The sequence below is a fragment of the Brienomyrus brachyistius genome, chromosome 7, assembly GCF_023856365.1.
Source record: "Brienomyrus brachyistius isolate T26 chromosome 7, BBRACH_0.4, whole genome shotgun sequence".
Classification (NCBI taxonomy): Eukaryota; Metazoa; Chordata; class Actinopteri; order Osteoglossiformes; family Mormyridae; genus Brienomyrus; species Brienomyrus brachyistius.
Genome location: NC_064539.1, coordinates 1991021 through 2015636, shown reverse-complemented (window position 1 = coordinate 2015636; position 24616 = coordinate 1991021). Strand labels below are relative to the sequence as shown.

At 43.0% G+C, this 24616-nt stretch overlaps 2 protein-coding genes across 5 annotated transcripts; one reads left to right on the top strand and one right to left on the bottom strand.

Moving 5' to 3' along the window:
* Nucleotides 1-510: 510 nt before the first annotated feature.
* Nucleotides 511-9755, bottom strand: trappc13 (trafficking protein particle complex subunit 13). 4 transcript variants are annotated; one of them, XM_049019579.1, is made up of 13 exons: nt 9608-9755; nt 7649-7717; nt 6670-6769; nt 5642-5726; nt 5411-5538; nt 4723-4795; nt 4382-4426; nt 3486-3503; nt 1961-2094; nt 1509-1707; nt 1308-1408; nt 1065-1215; nt 511-781 (listed from the first exon to the last, which is right to left on the bottom strand). In XM_049019579.1, the coding sequence occupies exons 1-13, from the start codon at nt 9651-9653 to the stop codon at nt 674-676; spliced, it is 1257 nt and encodes a 418-aa protein (XP_048875536.1). In that variant the 5' UTR covers nt 9654-9755; the 3' UTR covers nt 511-673. The 4 variants fall into 4 exon arrangements, with proteins under 4 accessions (XP_048875536.1, XP_048875537.1, XP_048875539.1 ...); XM_049019580.1 differs by having other exon boundaries at nt 1065-1212; XM_049019582.1 differs by lacking the exon at nt 3486-3503.
* A 694-nt stretch (nt 9756-10449) lies between these two features.
* On the top strand, nt 10450-24507 carry trim23 (tripartite motif containing 23). The gene is made up of 11 exons (XM_049019578.1): nt 10450-10773; nt 12285-12447; nt 14851-14972; nt 15283-15561; nt 15923-16105; nt 18006-18221; nt 18365-18499; nt 20501-20630; nt 21002-21112; nt 22384-22508; nt 22971-24507. The coding sequence occupies exons 1-11, from the start codon at nt 10678-10680 to the stop codon at nt 23148-23150; spliced, it is 1740 nt and encodes a 579-aa protein (XP_048875535.1). The 5' UTR covers nt 10450-10677; the 3' UTR covers nt 23151-24507.
* The last annotated feature ends 109 nt before the right edge of the window (nt 24508-24616 follow it).

Sequence of the window (24616 nt, the reverse complement as noted above, 5' to 3'; positions counted from 1 at the left end):
GTCTGACGTGTCATTATTCATTGCTCGCTGTCGCCAGGCAAGAATGTTGCCACAGTGACGGGAGGTTTCAATTTCTCTCTTCTGCTAAGCCATGCTGACTGAAGATTTCTGGGTCACCTTCTCATTAACCGGTTTATGCCAGGTGAGCTAAAATCGTGGCCCAGCACACTGCTAAAAGTTTAAATGACCACTCTTCTCCAGCACTATAGTGTGTTAAAAGCACATACAGGGAACAATGAGCATAGCATCTGTCATCGCTAATGCAAATCATGAGACTGGTTCGCATCTCAGACGCCTGTCATGTCAAGGCCGCTTACAGAGGATCCCAACAGGAGCAAGTCATCAGGAATCAAAATAGTCGCTTCTCTGAGCACAGGCAGCAGCGAAAGTGAACCCCAACTCCAATGATCTTGGTAGTTACTTGAGTATAGAGATGTTATGTATCAAAACTAGCAAATAAATTGCTCATTATTGGAAAGGTTGTGAGTGGACAGTCATTGCAGACTAGAATTACCATTAAGACTTTATTCAGATATTTTACAAATAAAATATTTTTTTGACAATTAAAACATTCTACATCTTAAAACAAGGTCATCGAAATGCAGGAGGGAGAGTGCAGAGCGTTCCATAGTTGGTCCTTTGGGGTGCACAGTGCCACACTTTGGGAGGGGGCCTAGCTGTCCAGTCCGTTAAACGGACACACCACGCAGACCTGTGCGATGTCGTCATACTCGTACGTCCTTTTCAGGAAAGTGTCCGTGAGCCTCAGTCCCGATATACTCTGAAAAACATCACAGCGAAATGAACTGACTGACTGCTTAAACGCACTCCACTCCACCACTTATTTGGCTATGAATTAAGTGGTAGCTTAAATATGGGTTTAACTAAATACAGATTCTTTTGCCAAATTAGGCATGCTGGACCATGCCAAATTGTCTATAACCAGGAGGTTATATTGTCAGCTATTATGAGAGGGAGCGTGGCCCGGGCAAAGTCCTCCAGCCAAACGGCACATGGTTGCTGTGCCTGGCTGAGGCTTGGTCTCTTTCCCTACAGCGACTTGCCTGGAGGCCTTGGACAGAAGACAAGAGTTTCAGAGGGAGGTAGAGCGAGGAGCTGGGGCTTAATTTGCCCAGCTGCCTCCCTGAGACGCCACACCAGTGGATGGAGCTGGTGTTACACATCTCCAGCACCAGATCCATGGTTCTTTCACTGCTGGGGATGGGAGAGCATGAGGTCTTTCAAAGTATAGTCAAACGTCCACAGTTACTGCCCCGTTGTTAACGGGGAGACCTGCATGCCATTACCTGCAGTTGGTGATTTTACATGTGATGTCGAAGGGCTCCTCTAGATTGACTGTATCCGGGATCAGCTCAAGGGAAAGCCTCACGTCTCCATAACCAGGAGCCTTCAGAAGGAACAAAGCCGTCCTTGTCAGCGCACACTGGGCCAGGATGAGCATGTTAGTGTGCATGGAGTCTACTGCAGCAGCCCCATGGTCGGCGTACCATTCTCTGAAGCTGGCTGGTCTGTAGCCGGCCTCGCTCCCCCAGGTTGGTCTTCCACACGATGTCCAGCTTGCCGATCACTGTCACACCCTTAATCACGCCAGCCTTCTCCGCAAATTCTGGCTTCGGCTTCAGGCAGTACAGGTACTGGCGGGTGTCCATGGGCTGCAGGTAGGACATCTTGCCAAAGGTTGATTCACTGGGCATAAAAAAATACAATATGATTAAACCATATTAGAAAGCCCTCTGATCATGACCACAACTTAGATGAGAAGCCTAATCCTGTGCATAGCAGCCATGGATGATATGGCATAATCACTAAGAAGGGTATTTTCACACGAGTCTCCAATAACGGGTAAAAATTTAAGTCGCGTTCATAAGTCAAAAACAAATCACGGTGGACAGTGAGCAGAAGGCAGCAAGAGTGGAGGCTGGAAGGCTAAGGCATCTACCCAGAGTCCCCCGCTGTCACGGTGTTCAGCTCCGTGACGTTGTACATCAACGAGGGCTCCAGAGACACCTTCTCCATGAACATGGGAGAGGTGGTGATGTTCTGGATCTGAGCCTCCAGGAAGACTTCATCTGTCTGTAGGACAGGGCATAGGATCAGGTGCCTGGAAGGCCAACTCCCAAAATACTTAAACAAAATAGTAACAACAATATAAGGTATACTGGGCAGTACAATTATCTGCATGTGATTTTGTGATAGTAAATGGAAATCTGATAGTAATCGAAAAGCCATAAACATACAATATGGCTGGTAATGGTCAAAGTATATTTGGTACCACCTTGGGGTGTTACTACTAATTACCATCATTTGTAGTTTCTAAATCACCACATGAATTGTAATTCACACTTTACAAATCACTAATATGAAATATGTCAAAAACTACTCAGAACTACTTAAATCGACATTCAGCATTTCTGTCTCAGTCATGACAGGATACATATCAAGCAGATGAATGTCAGCTTGAAGTGTGCTGTAAAAACTAATCAGTCCTGGTGACCAATTCCAATATACTGCTTTGCATTAAAGCTTTACTTTCTGATTAAATGCATTTAAACTCTGCACTATACGACAATACTACGGTTTTCAAATAATCCCCAAAAACAACCCAAGGTCAGACAGGTAAATTCTAAGACCCAATTGTGTATTGACTGCTCAGCATACCTCTGAAGCGTGGATTAGTATTTTATCAAAAGTGACAGAGAAGTAGTGATTAGTTCATGCCTGCAATTCAAATCCAGAAATTAGGTAAAGGACCAACAGTGAAATTTGACTGAATAGCTGGGGTTATTCACACAATTATGGATCCCTGGACTTTTCACCATGCAGTCACTAACAAACTAATGGCTTTACCATTACCGACAGATAATATTTCCTAGATAAACATGGCATTACAGAATATTCTAAGCCATGAGTAAATAACTATTGATGACTGCTGATTAATAATAAATTGGGTGTGAAAATCAGGCCAGCTATACATGCTTATAAATTCTTAAATAGGAGAATATAATTTAGTCAGACATTTAGAATGCCTGGCATTAAACCCAAAAACAGGACTCGTAATCATTTTCATCACCTGATTGATTGACTGACACCCCCAGGCCATCAACAATGATGACTCCCCCCCCCCAAACATCCTCCAAGTGTGTCCCCAAGAATAAACGAACATCCCAATCGAGATGCGCATTAACAAGAGGAAGCAAGCCAGGACCATAGGGGACAGAATAGAAGCAGAATAGTGAAAAAGCATCAGGGCATAATGGTGAGCGCTTCCCCGGGCCTGGGGAAGTCAGGGCAAAAAGGCACAATGAGTGTCCTGTTCTCCCAAAATGCTTTTCCATTATCCCACCCCCGCTCTCGCCCTTCCCACCGCCTGTGTTCAGAATCATCGGTGTTGAAGAGAAGATTGTGCTGGAACAAAGATTAAAAAAAAGCAAGAAGGTTTGGCAAAGAAAATGAAAACTAATTACCACAGAACTGAGGTCACTCTAATGGGGAAAACAAAAGGAACACATTAGAGAAATGGGGATTACATGCCAAACAAAATGACAAGCACGTCTCGCTCATCTAAGCTGGCGCAGCGCAGACCAACAGAAAAGGATCAGCCTCACAATTAGACACCCATTAAACAACATGGCCCATTTTCACTCTTTATAGTAATGGAGTGATCCCTTTAAATGTTTAAATATTAGTTATAGCTGGGTTATGTTATAGCATGAAGAGAAAATAAAAGACTAACTATAAACTAACTATAAGGTTAACAGCACTATCACCATCATATTTCTCTTATGAGAAACATCGACCACTTTTCAGACCCAACACGCTTCACAGTTACACTGAAATAAACTTGCACCTTTGACATTCAGACTAATGGATTAATCTATTTTCTAAGCTTTATCATGAGTGGAATATTGTGAGATATTAAATATGTGAAATACTTTATATTCTGGGATGAGCATGTAGGAAAAGATACAGAAAGTTTTTCTTGTTTTTTTAGAAACTTCCCAATAGTGGGAGGTAGGAAAGTTAAACATCACATCCTGACTTTTGTAGTAATGGCTTGGGAAGCAGATCCATTTATCTACTAATCTAGTCCAGGCATTGTTTTTAAAGTTTAGTACAGGCCAAAAAGAGATGAAACCTGCGCCTATCGGTAAAATGCAGAAATAATATTATTTTATATGTGGACCACAAAGGCTGGCAGATATCTGGGCGTTCACTGGAAGCTCAGCCTAGCCGCACTTATGCCTAGCCGACTCCTTTACAGCTCGTATGTTTGTATTGTGCTATTTGCCTCACTTGCATGTTGTTTGGGACAAAAGCGTCTGCTAAATTTGTAGTTATAATGTACATACAGGCCCCCTACCTCGGCATTGTAGAACTTGGTCTTCACGTCGAGCGGCTTGAGCACCTGGTTGAAGAGAGATTGCAGGCTGAAGGCCGTTTTCTCCATGTGAGCGGGACCCTCACTACGTTGGACGTGAACAAGACCCAAAGCTAATAGTGCAGGAAAACCAAGAGCCCTTGATCATAATGCAGGGCTGAGGGGCTCCACTGAGAGGTGCTCAGACTTAGCGCCTTGGTGCTAATTGCTTTCCTCTGTTCCACAGACCTGCTAAATGCTTAGAGAGTGAGGTCTAAAGCCCGTTCCTGGACGTGGTGGAGCAGAAAGGTACATGAGAATGAAAGCCCACATGCAGAACTTACCTGAAACTTGAAGAACTTCCTGAAGTAGAGTTTCTCCCCCGACTGCGTAGTATAGCTGACAGCACATACCAGACTGCAACAAGCGAACATGGGCACAGAACTTAGCAGTGATGCGGCTAAGCTTTCTGGACATGCTATTAACATGCAAGCATCATGCCTGTAACGTGTGATGTTACAGTGAAGGCAACACACACAGCTGCCACACAGAACTAACAGACGTAGAGGTGTTGAAAAAACCTTAGCACAATACTGCACGCATTTTCTAACTTTATTAGCAGTTATAACACATACAGCAAGGGAGCCCAACTCCAGTCCTGGAGGGCCAGAGTCCTGCACATTTTTGGGTTTCCCCTCATTTAACACACCTGATTCAAATCCTTATGCTAATTACCACACAGCTCTTGAGCTGAATCATTTATGGTGGAACAGGGAAAGAACTAAGCTACACAGGGCTCCAGCCCTCCAGGACTGGAGTTGTGCACCCCTGACATACAGGCTAGTTTTTCTAGAGCCAAAGGCAATTAATAAACAGGACAGTCAAACATTAGCTGCCTAACAGATGGACCACCTTCTTAGAGAGAGAACCTTCTGATAATCTTATCTGGTAGGCCCAGGATATGTTGACTCCATTGATTTATACAGAAACCAAATTGAAATAAACACAAGTTAAAGAAAAACAGGGGCATACATGTGTGTCCCAATCTCCTTGACTTCATGGTGGATAACATCATCGATGCAGCATTCTGGTTTCAGCTCTGACACAGCAGAGTTAGATGCAGAGAGGTTCAGGCGCTGAGAGCTGGTCTGTAGGTCTGCCTGCAAGACAACACCCACCCACCCCAAATGTTGACATGTTCACAATGTCCAATATTCTTTGAAAGAACATAGTAGGAAGAAGGGTTTCCAGAAGGTCACTTACCTTTACCAGGATGTCCTTGACCACCTGAGCGCTGTCGTTGTGCACGCTGATGTAACTGGAGAATGTCTCACCTAGGAAGATATTACTGCGAGTGCAAAAAAAGCAATGTATGAACACAGGTTTCACAAAGATCCAAAACCTCAGGGAAATATAAAGTTAGTTTCCAATCTGAAGGTGATAAAAAGACCACTGCCACATGTATGCTTGGAGACAGAGGTGGAAAGTTCAGGTTCAGAAAGTAAAAATCCAGACAGATTTTGCTTCAACCAATCAGTTGAGTAGTCTGTGACTGCGATTCCTTATGCTCAACTGGTTGGTTAAAGCAAAATCAGGATCAGGATTTTTACTTTCTGGACCTGAACTTTCCACCTCTTGCTGGAAAACCAGTGGAAACTGTGGTGGGAAGGAGCAACTATGGTGGCAGATCATCACAACTTTGGACTGAGTGAATCCTGGGTGCCTTCGGCTCCATGACTACATTCTCTATTGGTGCTAAAGTAAAGGATGAGCAAAGTCCCTCACTTTTCTTTCTCTTGTATTCCCAATCGCACTTCCTTTTCTTTAGCCCCAAATCTATGCCCAGCATCTGATGTCAGACTCCATACATGCTATAGCTTTCTCCATGGCCCAACAATCATCTTGTTTTCTTGAGTTTCCCCTTTGCAATGACTCTCCCCCCAATCACCATCACTAGTTTTTCACCCTCCCAACCCATAATAAGTTTTATATCAATAGCTCAGTCATCAGAGTTTGCACGACCTTTAATGAAACTGAAAATGATTGTTTCCCAGAATGAAGCCACGTACAGGGTGATCGTTCACCTAACTGCAGAGAACCTGCTGGAAACCCAAGCACGTGGACAACACTGAATAGCTGTAATATATAGACTGACTGACAAGCTATGTCAATTTCTTGGGTAACGTGAGCGCTGTACAGTGCAGGGGGCATTAGCCCAGTCAAGACCTGTTCAAAGCCACAAGAAGCCATATGTGAAATTGCAGCACGAAAAGAAACGCAACAGGTGGTACCCAAAGTTCTGAGGAAGCGTGAGCATTTCCCCAAGCATGAGGCTCTCTGCTCCTTTAACGGTCGATGGGTCTTCCTTCATGAGCAGGTTGAACAGGTCACCTGGGAACCAGACAGCCAATCGTTAGGGATCCATTAGACACCGGTGCCACTGGGTAATTTTAATGCACAGACCAAAGAGACTGTGAAACCCTAAAACAACAAACAAAATAAATAAATGAATGCAAGGTGCTAATATCTTCAGAAGGAATTTTTCTCCTCACTATTAGTTTTTCAATGAGACCAATTTAATTGTGCCAGTGTTAAATACATTTATAATGTAATTTTTATTTTCCATAGAAAAAGTGCTATTATAAATAGCGAACTTTCCCAGTAGCATCTTGCTGAAGTATAATTTATATTAAATTCCAGTGACCAGGTCAATGACCATATTACTGTCTACTGAGTGTCAGGAAGATGAAAATAAATCACCGTTCCAACCAAGGGACTAAATTTGGGACCTGGGTTGTGCCAGATCCATTCTATAAACGTGATTTGGTAAATAACACCAATTAACTATGAAAAAATTACAAGCAAATCTGCATATCACACAGACCAATATAAATCAACTTCCTTTTTTGCACTACTGCATATCTCAGAAAACTTTCATGGAGTCCGATATTTATGGTATCACTCAGTTTCCAATTGTTCTTCATCGCAGATTTCACTCCACAGTAAACACAGTGAATACTCTCCGAAAACAGAACGAGCGATGAGCAGCATCAAAGGAAATCTATGCAAACTACATTTAATACGCGGGCTAAACACCTAGATTAAAGGGCTGTCTTCTTTAAAATGATTACCAGAGCAATGCAATTCACACAAATTCACTCAAGTATGCAACCAAATATTAAATGCATAACAAACATCGCCGCAACTCTATGCAATGAACTCTGGATAAACTACATAAAGATAATGATAAAGATAAGATAATTAAAGGACCTGGAAGATCTCTGTCCTCACACGTCACCGGCATGTTGGTGAAAAGCGTTGGCTTAGTCAGCCGCATCACTGCAAAAAAGAGCATTTGGTTACTGTAGTAAGGCTATGAATACGGTACTCATTTGTTCCGTAAAAAGGTTACCATGCAGCTAAATTGGACTCAACGACACAGGAACACTTAAGCAAAAAACTACGAAAGAAACACTGTATAAAAGGCAAACAGTATCCTGAACAGGGTCCTTCAGCAAGTATGCGTGCTGATCATCCATCCGTCCATCCATTTTCCAAACCGCTTATCCTACTGGGTTGCGGGGGGTCCGGAGCCTATCCCGGAGGCAATGGGCACGAGGCAGTGAACAACCCAGGATGGGGGGCCAGCCCATTGCAGGGCACACTCACACACCATTCACTCACACATGCACACCTACGGGCAATTTAGCAACTCCAATTAGCCTCTGCATGTTTTTGGACTGTGGGGGGAAACCGGAGTACCCGGAGAAAACCCCATGACGACATGGGGAGAACATGCAAACTCCGCACACATGTGACCCAGGCAGAGACTCGAACCCGGGTCCCAGAGGTGTGAGGCAACAGTGCTAACCACTGCACCACCATGCCGCCCCTGCTGATCATCCAACCAGGCATAACACATCTGTAATAATACGTAAAAGACTGTTTAAAACTAACCTTTCGTACAACAATATTCGGTGATGGATTATTTAGGTCCCAATAAGAATTACTAATTAAAACATCCATTTGAAAATAGACATAACTAAATATATTTCAACTAAGATTGAGCATCTTATTATGATGAACATTTGTATTTCTCTGAATGAGTGTAGTTTTAGTAATTTAGGTTCATTGATATATGGGTTAAAACATGAATAACCTCAGCACACATTATCATTAGAGTATTCTAGCCATCCGTCGCTGCAACTTCTGGGTGGTACTGTAAAAAGCATACTGGGAGTACTACAGTTAGTGTTTCTTAGCAAAATCACTTATTAAATGTTTATTTTATTATTTTCTTTATTCTCTCTGGTGCTTGGAGAAATGCAGCACATGTAAATAGTTATTTTATGTGCGTAAAGATTAAATACACCGTTGGTGAGCGAGCCAGCCTGGCACTACTACTTTGTAAGATGCGAAACTGTACCTAGAAAGGCATCAATAGATTGATACTGCTTTTTGTATTATGTTCAACAAAAAACGAATACATAACATTATAATTACAAAAAAGCACGTTATATTTACCACTATAGTGGCGTTATTAGAATATTGCACTATGAAGGTGTTAATTAATATTAATATATCTACCCATGATGACAGCTGCAGAAAATGCTGTCAAGGACTGACCCCCTTCCACAAACATATGAAATGACATTAAAATTAAAAGCTTGAGTGGCACAGAGGGTTTTTCAAAATGCCGATTCATGGTCGGGGGAGGGGGGGGGGGGGGGTTGGGAACTACAGAACTGCAACGAAGTTCTGCAAATAGATAAAATCATACATATAAAAATGTTACAATATGCGACTATGGGTTAGTAAACTTATAAATCTACATTTTACGAACAATTCTCCATTTCACAGTGAGCTATGTATAAACATCTGCTTGCAAATGTTTGGTTTATCGTGGCACTTGCAATAACGATAAACTTGTGCACATTTAATCTACGATTTTTCTTATATTAATGTTTTCACATCAGTGAAATTCTGGTGAAAATGTTATAGAGTGTACAAAAAGGCGAAGATATGAATTTCCACGCAATATCACATTTCGTGCCTTTCTCAAATTTCCCTTCCATCATCGTGTTTTGGTTTAGCTGTACGCTAGTGTGCTTTAGCTAGGCGTCCATTTGAAACATGCCCTTTAGCATAAAGCTAATAGCTATGTATTTATACATTGGTGATCCGAAGAAAGACGGAATCCAAATTAAGTTGTTTACCAAAGAGAAATACCTTTCAATGCAAGAAGATGCTCTTGTTTCGCCTGATTGACATCCATGTTTCGCCGGTACGCCCCCTTGAACTTTCACCCGCATAGCCAGGGTCTCGAGGAAGTAGGAGTGAGGCAAACCCTACTCTTCCTTTATGGCGCAGATGGAGATGTGTTTATGAACAACCAGAAGTGCTTTACTGCCACCTGCTGTTATGGAGGAGGTGTATTTAAAAAAAGAAAATTGAATTTTTAAATGCTTTTAAAAAATTATTATTATTATCCACCCATCCATTTTCCAAACCGCTTATCCTACTGGGTCACGGGGGGTCCGGAGCCTATCCCGGAAGCAATGGGCACGAGGCAGAGAACAACCCAGGATGGGGGGCCAGTCCATCATAGGGCACACTCACACACCATTCACACACACCATTCACTCACACATGCACACCTATGGGCAATTTAGCAACTCCAAAATATATTCACATACTTTTATATTTCAATGCATGTCTGCTATCTTCTGATTTTTTAAATAATGAAATCATGCTTTCGGCGGAAATAACTGAATAGATGTCGTTTACTTATGTAATGAAAACAAAATACATTTACTTTGCACCCTTAAAACGCAATCCAACTGGCAATTTGAAGTTTTTCAGTGTCTTACTTATTCGTTTTTGTATTCTTAATAGGTGAAATGATAATCTCCCCAATGCATTTAAGTCACTCTTTACAGACAGTTTTAAGACTGTGGTCGCACCAATACCAGAATTCTTTTTCTTTTTTAAATAATGGATTGGGTGTCTGTATTACTTCTTATTCATTTCGGCGTTTGGAAAAGCGATACTGTAGATGACGGAAACAGCTGACAGAATCCTCCATTTTTAGTAGGGGTGCAAAACGTTTGTTTGAGTGTCGCTATAAGTCTAACAATCAGGTTTTTTTATAAAATAGATTCGAGACAATAACAATAGTACAATGTCGCAAGTATAAGCGTTCTGACTGAATCAATAAAAAGACACGCATCATGAATTACGCCTGTCTCCCCCCCCACCTTTCTCTCCCCCAGCGCTGGCGTCGGTGGTAGTGCCCGAGGATGGCCGCCGGTCTGGCTGTAAACAAGCAGGGGACCGCCGCTGCAATGGAACCCTGCATTCGGCACGGTCGGGCGGCTGGTGGCAGTACGGTGAAGGTGCGTGGCGGCTTTGTGAAGGTGGGGTAGGAGTGTTTGGGGTTAACGACGACGATGCGTGTGGACGCTGCGACCCCTGGAGATGCCTTCGTGGCTCTGATACAGCCGCTGGCCGGGGCGTCGCATGTTTCGTTGCGGTGATGACAGCCCTGTGGCCTCAGCTATCGCGCAAGTGTAATCTGATATTTCACCAAGATGCTATTTAATGTCAATTCATTTCAATAGCTGGCTGGCTTTTGTGGTTCGTCATTAATGTGCCCGATATAGCTGGGTAGCCAGCGGTACTAGAGCAGATATACGAGGTAAGATGCATTGTATGGGACTTCAGGTTAACTACGCATTGCCAGCTAGCTATGTGCAGCTTAGCCTTGGTGCCAGCCGACAGCCTGGTTGCGATTGATCTGGAAATTTCCATTTGTGCTGTACTGTGCGATGTATGTGCAGCTGCAGTGAGGAAATTAAGGAGCGATATTAATAGTCCATTACCATGCCAAAGAACCTGACGGGTGGATGCGTCTTTCCAAACCCTACTGTACTAATGCATGATAATGCATGAATACGCATCAAGTGGCGGCGTTGCGCCACTGACATGCATTCTGCGCCTAAGCCGGTTTGACGGACTACGATAATCGTGTGATCTTAAAAAATAGTACCTCCAGACTGTTGAGGCATCAGAAGTTATTGCGTGAAATGTGTTTGGAAGTGCAACTTGCTGCGCCTGAAAGGTGTGTTCAGTGCTCTGCGCTGTTTTGTACAAGTTTGAAATTGTGCGATTTCTTAGTTAATTACGGAAGGTGCCCATTTAAAAATGACACATTATTCGCCACATAGGAATTCTTTGGTTTTCGCATATGCCATCTTGCTTTCCTTTAAGACACACACACACACACGCACGCACGCACACACAAATTTACACATCGAGGTGAGAGTGAAGCTTGGGGTCTGAGTACAGGGTCATTCATGTATCTGGGGGCTCTGGTGAATTTTTGAATTAAGGACCTTGCTCAAGAGCCCAATAGTGATCACAGATGGAGAGTCCAAGCACCAGCAGAACCAGACGCCGAAGAGTGCTAGTTTAAATGCAAAGGCTTCTCCATAGGAGTGTGTTCCTTGCTTGAAAGAGATGTTTACGCTAGTAATTCCAGCTGAATATATTTGGGTAGTATTCTGGTGCACTGAATATCTTTAAAAATGATGACATACTGTACCATTTAGGTGTCACTATTTATGCTGGTGATCATCTGATGAAGAATGTACAAAATGGTTTGCCGTTTCAGTCTAAGTTGTACCTATTTTATATGCTAATTCCCTCTAGCCTGTTTAAGAATAATATGTGTGGTGAAAAAGTTGTACGTTTGTTCTGTTTATAGTGTGAATGCATAATGGTCCCTTTTTCCACATGTGTCAAATTTTAACAGATGTCTGCCACACTGTCCTCATTGTCGGAAGCGCTACAGTAAGACACGTAGCTTTTTCCCTGTTTATTGAGTACTGTGTCACTCTGCCGCCAGGTGCTGGAATGCGGAGTCTGTGAAGATGTCTTCTCTCTGCAAGGGGACAAGGTGCCCAGGCTGCTGTTGTGTGGTCACACTGTGTGTCATGACTGCCTCACCCGCCTGCCGCTGCACGGTCGTGCCATACGCTGCCCATTTGACAGACAGGTCACCGAGCTGGGTGAGGAAATGCACGCTCAGTTATAATCTTACCTCGGTCCATTATGTATTAAGTCCATATCTCACATGTTCATATTTTATTCTCATATTACTGTTCCTTTGCACTATTCCCAGCAAGATCGAAATTCCATCTCAGCGAATGCCCCATGGATCATATCGCTGAAGATGACAATAGAGAGAATTTGAACTTGATTAAGGAAGTGTACCTTTAGGGTTTCAGGTTTTGAAATTCTTTTCTTCTGTTCCATCTTGCTCTCCATGAGATGCATATCTGACAGCAAGCTTGGAGGTCACTGTGTCGGGTCTGCCAGTGTACAGTGGACAGTGCAGTTATGGATTAACAGTTTTGATTATGAGCCCAATGGCAGCATCGGTCTGCCAGTCATGGGTTTCAAACCAATGGCCTTCCGAGCACAACCACAGGGTCCTAACCTGATGACTGCAATTGCAGACAATAACAATAATTAGCACTATTGTAGGCAAACACTCATCATATTCAATACACAAAAGCTGCTTGGAAGGTGCATTTGAGTTGCACTAAAAGGCAATTAGACGTTGCAGGGCATGGTGAGAAAATTTGTTGAAACCGGGTAGTGAGGGATTTATCTTTGATTTATGAACAATGCAGAATCCAAGCTCTGCTTGATAACATTACGTAATTGGTTGTGGGAGCTCTGCACTTCACGGTGAAGCTGGTGTATTTGCAGACTGTCTTCCTGTTTTGTTTTGTTGGAGTTTGGCTTCGGTAGCTGAGCTTCAGTAGAAGGTCACATTTAATCACAGAACTCGCAAATATGTTAAGTTATGTTAAGTGGGGGGGGGAGTTATGATTTTATGAAATTGTAACGTGGATGACTAAAAGGTAACATTCGGAATTTCTGGACGAATTGGACACATTTTATTTCTATTTTTGGACAAGTCTTGGCAGGGAGTGAATCCAAAGCATATAAAATATTCTAGGCATGAATCAATACAATAAATAATAAATAAATAACTAAAATATGAGATGCACAATTTTTACAAATAAGAGGTCAATATATGCTCATGAAATTGCATTGAACTCCAAGAAACAAATCGGCCTTTGAAACAAAAAGGGGAAAAACAAACATTTTCAGGAAACAGCTTAGCTCTGGCCGTTACCCATGAAAGGGTAAATACATTTACGTAAAGACATGCTCATTAAAGCTCAATCACTTCACAAAAAGAGACATTCCCTATCGGAGGTCAGGTCACACTGTAATTTCCTTGACGTCCTTCTTGCAGTGTTTTGTTGTTATGTTGTGGACATAACATTTCGGAGTTATTTCTGTGCTCCTCGCCGGCCGCGGTCTCACACGGCCCATTCGAATTGTTAAAATTCTGACTGTCCGTTACTCTCCAAAGCCCTTGTGTGCCCTGCCATATTTCTCCACACAGCCATAAAAACCGTGACCCCTCCTCAGCCCATTAAATTACCTTTGATGCAGCAGGAAGCACTTAACCTTCATTTTCCATCTCAAAACGAAGGTGCACCTATTCCAGTCTTTCTCAACCTGATCCTTGGGGACCTCCAAACAGTCCACATTTTGCTCCCTTTCAGCTCCTGGCCTATCAGGAACACCGAATGCCTGGTACAAGTGTGCTTGGAGCTGGGAGGGAGCAAAAATGTGGACTGTCTCGTTTCCCCGAGAACTGGGTTGGGAAACACTGACCCATTCACTGCACTTTCTCTGCAGTGAAAGGCCTCACAGAGTGATGTCTGCATTGAGTCGCTGGGTAGCTGTGGTCCAGTACAATCTGTGTTGTGTGGATGACTATCAGTTATAAGTTGCTTGATCACATTTTGTTTGCTATTGCTTTCTGTTATTATGTCAACTTGCAGTTGACTTGAACCAGCTTTTTATAACTTTCAGATCTCTAAAGGCTGCTGGTTGCTGCTGGTTAGTATGTAGCAGAGGGGGGTATTTCAGGTCCAGAGTGAACAAATCCAGACCAAGTGGATGGTTGAAACAAAATCTTGGTCTGGATTTGTTCGTTCTGGACTTGAAATCTCCACCTCTGGTATGTAGATATTAGGGGTGGGAATCAGCAGAAACCTCCCAAACGGATATTATATCGATATATGTTTGCCGATTTGACATGTATCACGATTTTGAAAGTTTTTGCTGAAGAGCATTTCTGGTCTACATTTAAAGCAAAAACCAGGGCTAAAAAAACTAATGCCAAGTATATGCTACATGATTTTAGCCCCAATTTTCCACTTGCTGACAATCGGAGGTAAAATCAGTGCTCAATGGCTATTTGTATACTGTTCCAAGACTCGACCCGACAGAGTTGCCGATGTGTCAGGGATGCCCATTTGGATATCTATCAGGCTAGATATCTGGACCTGTCAACAATTCAAAATTCTGTGTTTCCACTGCAGGGGATTCTGGGGTTTGGGGGCTGAAGAAGAATTTTGCCCTGCTGGAGCTGCTGGAGCGGCTGCAGAACGGCGCCTCCAACCAGTCGGGGGTGTCAGATGATGCCCTCGGGGGGGTGGGAGAGGTACGGCCAGGTCCGCAGGGGTGTTCACAGAGGGTGCAGCTGGAAATGTGCTACCATTTTCCTTAATTTGTTTGTGAAAACCTGGCAAAAGATGGATGGATGGGTGGGTAGGGAGGTAGGTAGGTATGTACATACATAGGTAGGTAGATACATTGTTCATCCTGAAGGAAATTGCAGGTTTACAGTGGCACAACAACCACCTTCTGACAGTGTAAATTACATTTAGACTGTAACAGACAGTAACACTACATACATGAGGATAATAAACTCTGGAATGGAGGCACATTCCCGGTGTTCTCTGTCCTCACAGTGCATCATCCGCTGCGACGAGGATGAGAGCCACACAGCCTCCATGTACTGCACAGTGTGCGCCACCCACCTGTGTGGCGAGTGCTCCCAGCTGACGCACTCCACGCGCACGCTGGCCAAGCACCGGCGCGTGCCGCTAGCTGACAAGCCGCACGAGAAGACGTTGTGCCCCCAGCACCAGGTGCACGCCATCGAGTTTGTGTGCCTGGAGGATGGCTGCCAGCCTGGGCCCCTCATGTGCTGCGTGTGCAAGGAGTACGGCAAGCACCAGGGACACAAGGTACTGGCTCCGTGGTCCACCGCTCTCCGCTGCATGTCCAGGCCATTCTGGCGATCGTGCCATTAGTCATGCCTGGTACCTCGTGGCGTCGTAGTCTGTCCTGCGACGGGCCTATTTGCCAGAAGCTGCTTTGTTTTCTGCGTGATTCTGTCTATTATTTATTGACCCCCCCTCTCCTATTGTTTTGTTTCCAGTTCGTACCTTCTTCATATTTCTTAATTTTGCCGTATAAAATCTCTTTCTAGTTGCTTTAAACTTTTGTCCATCTCTGGTCCCAGGCTTCTCTGAAGTTTAAGTTCTCTCATGGTGCCTCCGTTGTGGCATTTACCCCGGATCCTCTCCACTACCTCTCCCTTCCCAGCATGCAGTGTTAGAAGCCGAAGCCAATCAGATCCGTGCATCCATCCTGGACATGGCACACTGCATCCGCACATTCACCGAGGAGGTGTCGGAGTACTCGCGCAAGCTGGTGGGCATTGTGCAGCAGATTGAGGGGGGGGAGCAGATCGTGGAAGACGGGGTCGGCATGGCCCACACGGAGCACGTAAGTGGGGTGGAAGGGGGGTGAGAGATCCTTGCTCCTCTGTGAGGCCCAGCCTAAATAAGAACATAAGAAATTTACAAACGAGAGGAGGCCATTTGGCCCATCATGTTCATTTGGGGAGAACTTAACTAATAGCTCAGAGTTGTTAAAATCTTATCTAGCTCTTATTTAAAGGAACCCAGGGTTTTAGCTTGTGCTACACTAGCAGAAGACTATTCCATCCTCCAGCTACATGCTGTGTAAAGAGGTGTTTCCTCAAAATCATGTTAAAATGTTCTCACTAATTTCCATTTATTGCCACGAGTTCTAGTATTTAAATTAATATTGAAATAGACATTTAGCTGAACAGCATCCCGACCTGTTAGAACCTTATATACCTGGATCATGTCCCCCCTTAGTCTCCTTTGCTCAAGGCTAAACAGATTCAGCTCAGCTAACCTCTCCACATAAGACATTCCTCTAATACTAGGAATCATTCTCGTCGCCCTACGTTGCACCCTTTCCAAGGCAACAATGTCCTTCTTAAGGTATGGTGACAAAACCTGCTCACGATATTCTAGGTGGGGTCTTACCAAGGAATTATATAATCATAGCATCACCTCCTTTGACTTAAACTCCACAGACCTAGACATGTAATCCAACATCCTATTGGCCTTTCTTATTGCTTCCCCACACTGGCGAGAGTGGTACATGGAAGTATCAACATACACACCGAGGTCTTTCTCATAATAAGCTACCTTTATTTCCGTGGAACCTATAAAATATCTGTACTTTTATATTTCTGCTCCCTGCATGGATTACCTTTCATTTATCTATGTTAAATTTCATCTGCCAGATATCAGCCCAGTTGCTAATTAAATCCAGATCCCGTTGTAGCCTCTCTGCTGCTAGATCAGTATTTGCTACACCACCCACCTTGGTGTCGTCTGCAAACATAACCAGTTTACTGTATGTATTGGTGTCAATATCATTAATGTAAATTAGGAACAATAGTGGCCCTAAAATTGAACCCTGTGGTACCCCACTATGAACGATTTCTGGAATAGTTTGTGGAACAGAGCCCTGACTTTATTCTTAATTTTCTTAGTTAACCACCTTGGCTATAGTTTCCTAGATTTAGTTTAACTGGAAACAGGTATGAAATCCTCTTGCACTCCAAGATGATTCCAGAGATGGCTGGCTGTACACTCACACCAAAGCTTCACATAGACTCTTAATCTCATTGTACTGCAATATAATGACAGTAAAGTGTTGTGTTGTGTTGTGCTGTGCTGTGCTGTGCTGTGCTGTGCTGTGCTGTGCTGTGCTGTTCTGTGTTCCATGCTGGGGTGTGTTTCTTCTTTCTGGGTCCCCAATCAAAAGTTATCCCCCCTTCCTAGTTGTTTAAATGACTAAATATATAGCTAGCAATTGGAATCAAAAGATTGTAGCTAGCAAGCTGCTTAACGGCACATGTTGCTTCAGCATCTCCTAAATAAGGAATGGCTGTATGTACTATGTAAAGTGCATGGTTTGAGTGGCGGTAAACACCTCCGCTGGGACCGTGTGCTGCCATATAATAGCAGGGCGTGTACATCACAGTTGGCCACAGGCACGGGACAAGCTCATTAGTTCATGTGATTTTGAGCAGCAATAAAACAATTTTGTGGTTTAACTGTGAAATTTTTGTGACATTATGTTAGCTAGAGTGCTGGCCTGGCTCCATATTTGAAAGGAAATTCCTCCAAAAACACCGACCAGAAACATACAGTCCGAAAACGTACTAGCCACAAAGCAGGAAGGTGTTTATGTAAATACATTACATGCATATTGGCAGAGGAGCGTTTTGCTGGTCAGATTGATGGTGTTTACTCATGATGGCGGCTTTTGTCTGAATGTGACCTCTCCTACCTCCCCCCAGGTCCCAGGCACAGCAGAGAGCGCACGCTCCTGTGTTAGGGCCTACTTTGCTGACTTGCATGAGGCTCTATGCCGCCAGGAAGAGATGGCACTCAGTGTGGTTGACGCTCATGTGCGCGAGCGTCTCATGTGGCTGCGGCAGCAGCAGGAGGACATGACCATCCTGCTGTCCCAGGTGTCCACTGCATGCCTGCACTGCGAGAAGACGCTGCAGCAGGTAGGGGGCGCTGCGATGGACCGGAAGTCTCGTCAGGAGGCTGCCTGTTAACAGACTAAAAGTCCCCTCTAGTTTAAACATTTTATTTGTAGTACTTGAATGATTTGTGAGACCAGGGTCCTTTTTGGTGTCACCCCCTACAGGACGACTGCCGCGTGGTCCTGGCGAAGCAAGAGATAACCCGGCTGCTGGAGACCCTGCAGAAGCAGCAGCAGCAATTCACGGAGCTGACGGACCATGTCCAGCTGGATGCCGGCATCCCCGTCACCTTCACAAAGGTACACCCTGCCGTGCGCCAAAATGCGACCACATCAAAATGTGACCGCAAAGTGAGGCGCACGCCTTCTGGTTAACCAGATTATTATCACTCATGGGGGGAAAGAGAGCAGTGAATCACGATCGATTTGGGAGACTTGCATCCCAAGGATCAGTAGCCTGTAGGGGGCACTCCTACCGGACTCCTAAAAGTGCTGTTCAATTTAAATATAAATATCTTAGGAAACCTTTCATAAGCCGAAATGGCGTAAGGCAAAGAAGCAGTTTCCGTTCATTTATATGGGATAAAAAGTTTGAGCGTTCCAAGACCAAAAAAAACTACCAAATCATGCCAAATAACACGTAAAACCTAAAATTACACTAACATATAGTAAAAGCAGGAATAACATGATAAATACACAGCCTATATAAAGTAGAAATAATGTATGTACAGCGTAGTTTCATTTCTCAGAATCAGTACAGTCATGTTTCACTTAATGACAGGCGTTGTTAAACAATAAACATATAAAAACAGGATAAAGTGAACTTTAGTTCACAAACTTTAGTTAACAAAGTTAGATGGTAGCCCTCTACACACCTATGCTATATGATATAACTTAAACAATGATTAAAAAGTACAATATAGTAAATATATAAACCAGTAACTTAGGGTTAGGTGCTTTATTATCATTATCAAGTATTATGATAATGTATGTAATTGTATGTGTTCTACTTTCATACAACTGGCAGCGCGGTAGGTTTACTTATACTAGCATCACCACAAACATTTGAGTAATGAGTTGTGCTATGTGTTACGACGATTGTGGGGGTGGTAGGCAATAGGATTTTTTCTGCTCCATAAAAATCTCGTGTAGGTGGTGCGTTGTTCACCAAAACTGATTTTCTGACGCATGACTGTATATCTATAACTGGCTTGCTGATAAACAAACACTATTTTCGCATTTCTACTTTTTTTGTAAAAGCGAAAATCCTCTTTCAGTCAAGTTTCTTTTGGTTAGCAAAAACAGGTAGTAATGTTTTTTGTTCATAAAATTGAAATGACATAAAGCAAACATTTGTAAAAAGTTTAAAGGACCATTCCATAGGGCGCTTTTCCACTGCAAAAAAATTGGTACAGTACCTTTGGTACTTTCACTACTTTTGCTTTTCCATTGACTTCCAGTGGAGTTCCAGTACCGAAAGTGCCAAACCAGCATTGGTACTTTGGGGTGGGACTTTCTTTGCCATCTGGTTATGCAGATAGCCTGCCTCTGAAACACAATACAAACACCGCCTTGAAAACATTTGCAAACTCAGAAAATAATGATAAACAAAGTTAAAAAAGAAAAAAAAATAGTCGTCGTAAGAAGAGATCCAGATGGTATGGCAAGAAATTATTTTGTTGAATATTCTAATACAGCAGGCATATAGCGTGCTGTCCTAGCGATGTGATTTGGCTGTAATAAATATTAAGGCATTTATAAAACAAAGAAGGAGTTCATAAATTTCTCAAAAACCCGTCTTCGAGTGATTTAAACGGCAAGAATGAAAATTTCCTATTAACAATAAAAATATTTTAGAGAAACTTTAACCCCAGTCCGTACTGAGTTGAAAGTAAGATAAAGCCTTATTTTAGTATGGCTGACTAGCGATGTAAGAATTGTATGTGCATAACATGTGCATTGATATTAATATTGCACATCGCCAAGCCGTGGAACGTACTACAGCCATTTTTCAAATTCAGTACAAAATATCCCAACTTGAATTGTGATGTCATTCAGCACCAGTACCAGTTTTTATATCAATGGAAAACCAACACCCTGAAGTACCGTACTTTTGGTATCAGAAGTACCGTACTTTTGGTATCAGAAGTACGGCATCTGGTGCAGTGGAAAAACGCCAGTCGATCCCATAAAAATGGTACTCAATTTTCAGGACCCTTCCAAAGATCACATAAACATAGTACTGAATTGACAGGACTCTCCAATAGATCCCATAAACATGGTGCCTGTTGTGCATTGCAGGATAACCGGGTACACATTGGCCCAAAGATGGAGATTCGCGTGGTGACCCTGGGCCTGGATGGTGCTGGTAAGACCACCATCCTCTTCAAGCTGAAACAGGATGAGTTCATGCAGCCCATTCCGACAATCGGTAAGCTTGACGCATGCTGTCAGCCCTCTCTCTCTGCTGTGTGTAATGGGTCATGTGACTTTTCGGCTTCCTACATAAACATCTGCCTTCTTACCATTCAGTAGCTGGTCTGGATTAGATCCTTCACAAAAAAAGTAAAGCAATTGATGTCAATAAATGCTAAATTTGAAAATTACTTCAAAACTTTGGGTCTCATCCATATTGTCTGTCATATAAACAGTTGTTCTGCTTTCACAAAGAATCATCTAGTTTACCCTTGGTTTGGGTGCTAATGTGAATTGGATTCTCATCAGTGGTGGAGTGGGTTTAAATCCCAGGTGTTGAAGCCATCTCAAAGGGTATGAGGCTAAATTCAAGTTCCTGTTTTCCAGGATTCAATGTGGAGACAGTGGAGTATAAGAATCTGAAGTTCACCATCTGGGATGTGGGTGGCAAGCATAAACTCAGACCACTTTGGAAACACTATTATCTAAATACTCAGGGTAGGCTATGCTTTGTGGCTCTGTTGCTTACCTCTATTATCTTTTTTTCTTCTTAAGTGGAAACTAACCAATCTTTAGTTGTCAGACTGCCATGTATTCTGACTAGGGTTGTCACTGTCGATTTATATTAATAATCGAGTAATCTACTGATTAATGTGAGGAATCATTTATATACAATACAATACAATACCATACAATATATATGTTCGCGCAAGGCAGGAACCAACCACACATTGCAGAGCGCATGCTCAGTCACACGACATTTGTATTATACAGAATGGAAATATTTTGTATTTTATAGTGGAAATAAGCAAAAGAGAGTGATGTGTCGGCACTGCTTTTTGTCTGTTGGCAACTCTGGGCAACACCGAGTTATTTGACAGACACTGATGGTAGATAAATAACTACAGCAAAATGCAGAACTTTTCAGCTCCTAAATATCGCAGTGTGATCTTTTTCTAGTCTTGTTCAGTCCTATTCAAAACACAAAACATGTTAACAAGAAATAATGTTAATATGTTATTATGTACCATATTATGTAAAACGATGCAGCTCAGCGACGGGGTAACCTTCGTTTTAGCAGTGATTGTTTGAACATACAGGAATCCTAATAAGCAAAATGAATTAAGTCAAAGTGATGATAAACACAGGTTTAGCTACTTTGAGATGCTAAATGGGACATATAGGCTAACCTCGCATTATTGGGTGAGTCTGTCAAACCTGAATGTCTACTTTTATGATGTATTTATTTTGCAGTCGTACCCTGGTGATGGTTAAGTTCTGCTTTGAAATGCTGACAGACGACCGCATTTTCATTTGCTTTTAATGTGAAGTGCTTCCACACAAATGATGCTTTTGCTCTTAATTTGAATCCTCATCCTGCATCTACCTACGTTCCATCTACCTTCCGCCATATTGCCGAAAAAGTTTTATTGATGCTTGTGTATAATCGAGTGATTAAGCTTAATCGAATAATAGTGACTGCTCCAATTCTGACCACATTTTGAAGTTTTTGTGAAGATTTTTTAAGTCAAAATGTTTGTTGACATGTACCCCTTAGGCCAGCGCAAATCTGTTAAGCAGATCAAGTGCATAACATTTTTACCATATTTCATTTTGGGTTTATAGTAGTTGTTCATGCTCACTATTTTAAACGATCATGGAAGATCTGAAGTTAGATTTGTAATTGTAATGAAGTGGATGATGGCTGCGGTTTGCCATATATTTCGTATGTCCTATAACACTACACCCTGTGCTCTTGCACCCCCTAGCTGTGGTATTCGTCATTGACAGCTGCCACAGGGACCGGCTTATGGAGGCCCACAGTGAACTAGCAAAGCTGCTAACAGAGAAGGAGCTGAGAGACGCTCTGCTCCTCATCTTTGCTAACAAGCAGGTAAACAAAAAACTGCCTCCCACTATGTGACTAAGTGGTGTCCGACCCTATGACTGAACATATGACTGGTCGCTGGTTCAAATCCCAGGGTTAGCAGAGTGTGCTTTTTTTTTTTTTTAGATGCTCCAGGGCCTGTTGACCCTGCTTTGTATTGCATGTCACTTTGGATAAAAGCGTCTGCTGGAAAAATAAATGTAACATGAATGAAAGTCTCTATGAGTGGGGGTGTATAGTTTAGACTCAAATGAGGAGAACTGAAATTACGATGTCTGGTGAACTGTAGCTGTACATTTCTTATGCCTTGTCAATCTTGTCAACGCACGTGTACTGCATTTTAGGAATGTGAGGTATTTAAAAAAAAAAAATCACTTTCTTCACAAACGTGACTATGGGGAGCATGTTTGTGGATAGAGGGTAGTATTCTGGCTGCTGCTGACCCATGACCCCTGACCCTGTCTGCAGGATGTCCCGGGTGCAGTGTCCGTGGAGGAGCTGACAGCGTTGCTGAGCCTGCACAAACTGTGCTGTGGCCGCAGCTGGCACGTGCAGGGTTGTGACGCCCGTAGCGGAACGGGCCTCCATGAGGGGCTGGACTGGTTGTCTCGCCAACTGGTGGCTGCTGGCGTGCTGGACGTGGCCTGAGCTTCCGGTCCATTCCGTCCATAAATTTGATCGCCCTGACCCTACCTCTCCGATCACCGTTAATGCTATCCCCTGATGCTCTATGTGTGTGTGTGTCTGTCTGTGTGAGAGAGAATGTGTGTGTGTGTTTTTTGTGAGGGTGAGTACCCTCATTTAAACCAGAGGGATCGTGATGAAGTGATGCAGCTCGCTAACACACCGACCATCACTTCAGAGTTCCTCTGTGGTTTGTCTTTCATAGGGTTGACTATAATGTAACATGCACTCGTCAGCAGTGTATTAACTTTCACTGAGAAAAACAGGCTCACTGCATGCGTTTTTGTTTTTTTTTTTCTGTTACATATCCATTTCTGGAGTATTTTCTGGTTGTAGCATTTAACTTGAGCCGTTGTTTGGTGAAATAGCTCAACGCTGTGTTCAGTCCCCGTCTCTCCTGAACAGGTGGGACAAACAGCATTAGACAAGTTAGTTATGGCAGAATAAAACATGTAAATTCCTCCTCCTGTAGACTTGATGTACTGCGTTATAAGGCATCCAACATTGGTCACTTGATCAGTATTTAGGATTACGTCCCTCCTCTTGTGTAGGTGACTTTTTGTAATTCAGCTGAATCTCTATTTACAGCGAGAGGAGGACATGACTGACCACCAGGGGCGTGTTGGTCTCTGCAATGTTTGGTCCACTGTCCTTGCCTTAGTTTAGACCAATTTCTGGAGGACCACAGGATTGCGAAACCCGATGAAACTCTGCTTCTTGATCGAGCCCACATCATTTTCCCTGGGGCTTACCCAGCACCTAATCGAACAATCTTCTCTCTCCAAATATGTGCTTGTACATAAGACTGTGGGAAATCCTTGACAGTTTCAGAACCGTGTAGTTGTGCTAGATGAATTGTGAGCAGTATGTTCGTCTCCCCGCCTCCTGTTTTGAGGAGCATGTTAAGTTGTGGTAGGCTGGATAAAGGATGAGTCGTTAGAAAACTTTCAAGCCAAATGGACAAATGACTGCCACGCTGTGGATTGTGGGAGTTGCGGCCCTGGGCCGTTGGCTGTCCTGCAGATATGTGACCAACTGCTGTATAAACTGCTGTGGTGCTAGAAACGGACTCGGGTTCGTGTGGGCTTTGTTTAGGTAGATGATGGAAGTAGGCACTTTCTTTTGCTATACTGCATGTTATGAGCTTACAGTACATAGGAGTAAAAAAATATCCTGTATCAAAAAATATTTGAAAAGTTGGTTTTTGTTCTACTGTTCAGTCAACCTCATTGCTAAATAATGTTAACTGCTTGTACCTATTTAAAGAACGTGAATTTATGGGTTGTTTTCTTAGTCATTCTGTGGTGTTGGGTTGTGGGAAATGTTACATTTCCGGCATAAGCAGAATCTTAACATGTGAAAGCACAGTGCATACCCAGACATTTGTAATGTGTGAACTTCATGATGCTTTTGTACACCATGTTATGCTA

Bases quoted from the DNA above. Each gene is read 5' to 3' on its own strand.
- trim23 (XM_049019578.1), top strand. From the start codon at position 10,678: ATGGCCGCCGGTCTGGCTGTAAACAAGCAGGGGACCGCCGCTGCAATG. The intron at 10,774-12,284 runs GTGCGTGGCGGC...CTCTGCCGCCAG, and splicing joins CTGGTGGCAGTACGGTGAAG to GTGCTGGAATGCGGAGTCTG. The intron at 18,500-20,500 runs GTACACCCTGCC...TGTGCATTGCAG, and splicing joins TCCCCGTCACCTTCACAAAG to GATAACCGGGTACACATTGG.
- trappc13 (XM_049019579.1), bottom strand. From the start codon at position 9,653: ATGGATGTCAATCAGGCGAAACAAGAGCATCTTCTTGCATTGAAAG. The intron at 7,718-9,607 runs GTATTTCTCTTT...TCTTTTTTGCAG, and splicing joins GCATCTTCTTGCATTGAAAG to TGATGCGGCTGACTAAGCCA. The intron at 5,539-5,641 runs GTAAGTGACCTT...GTTGTCTTGCAG, and splicing joins TCAAGGACATCCTGGTAAAG to GCAGACCTACAGACCAGCTC.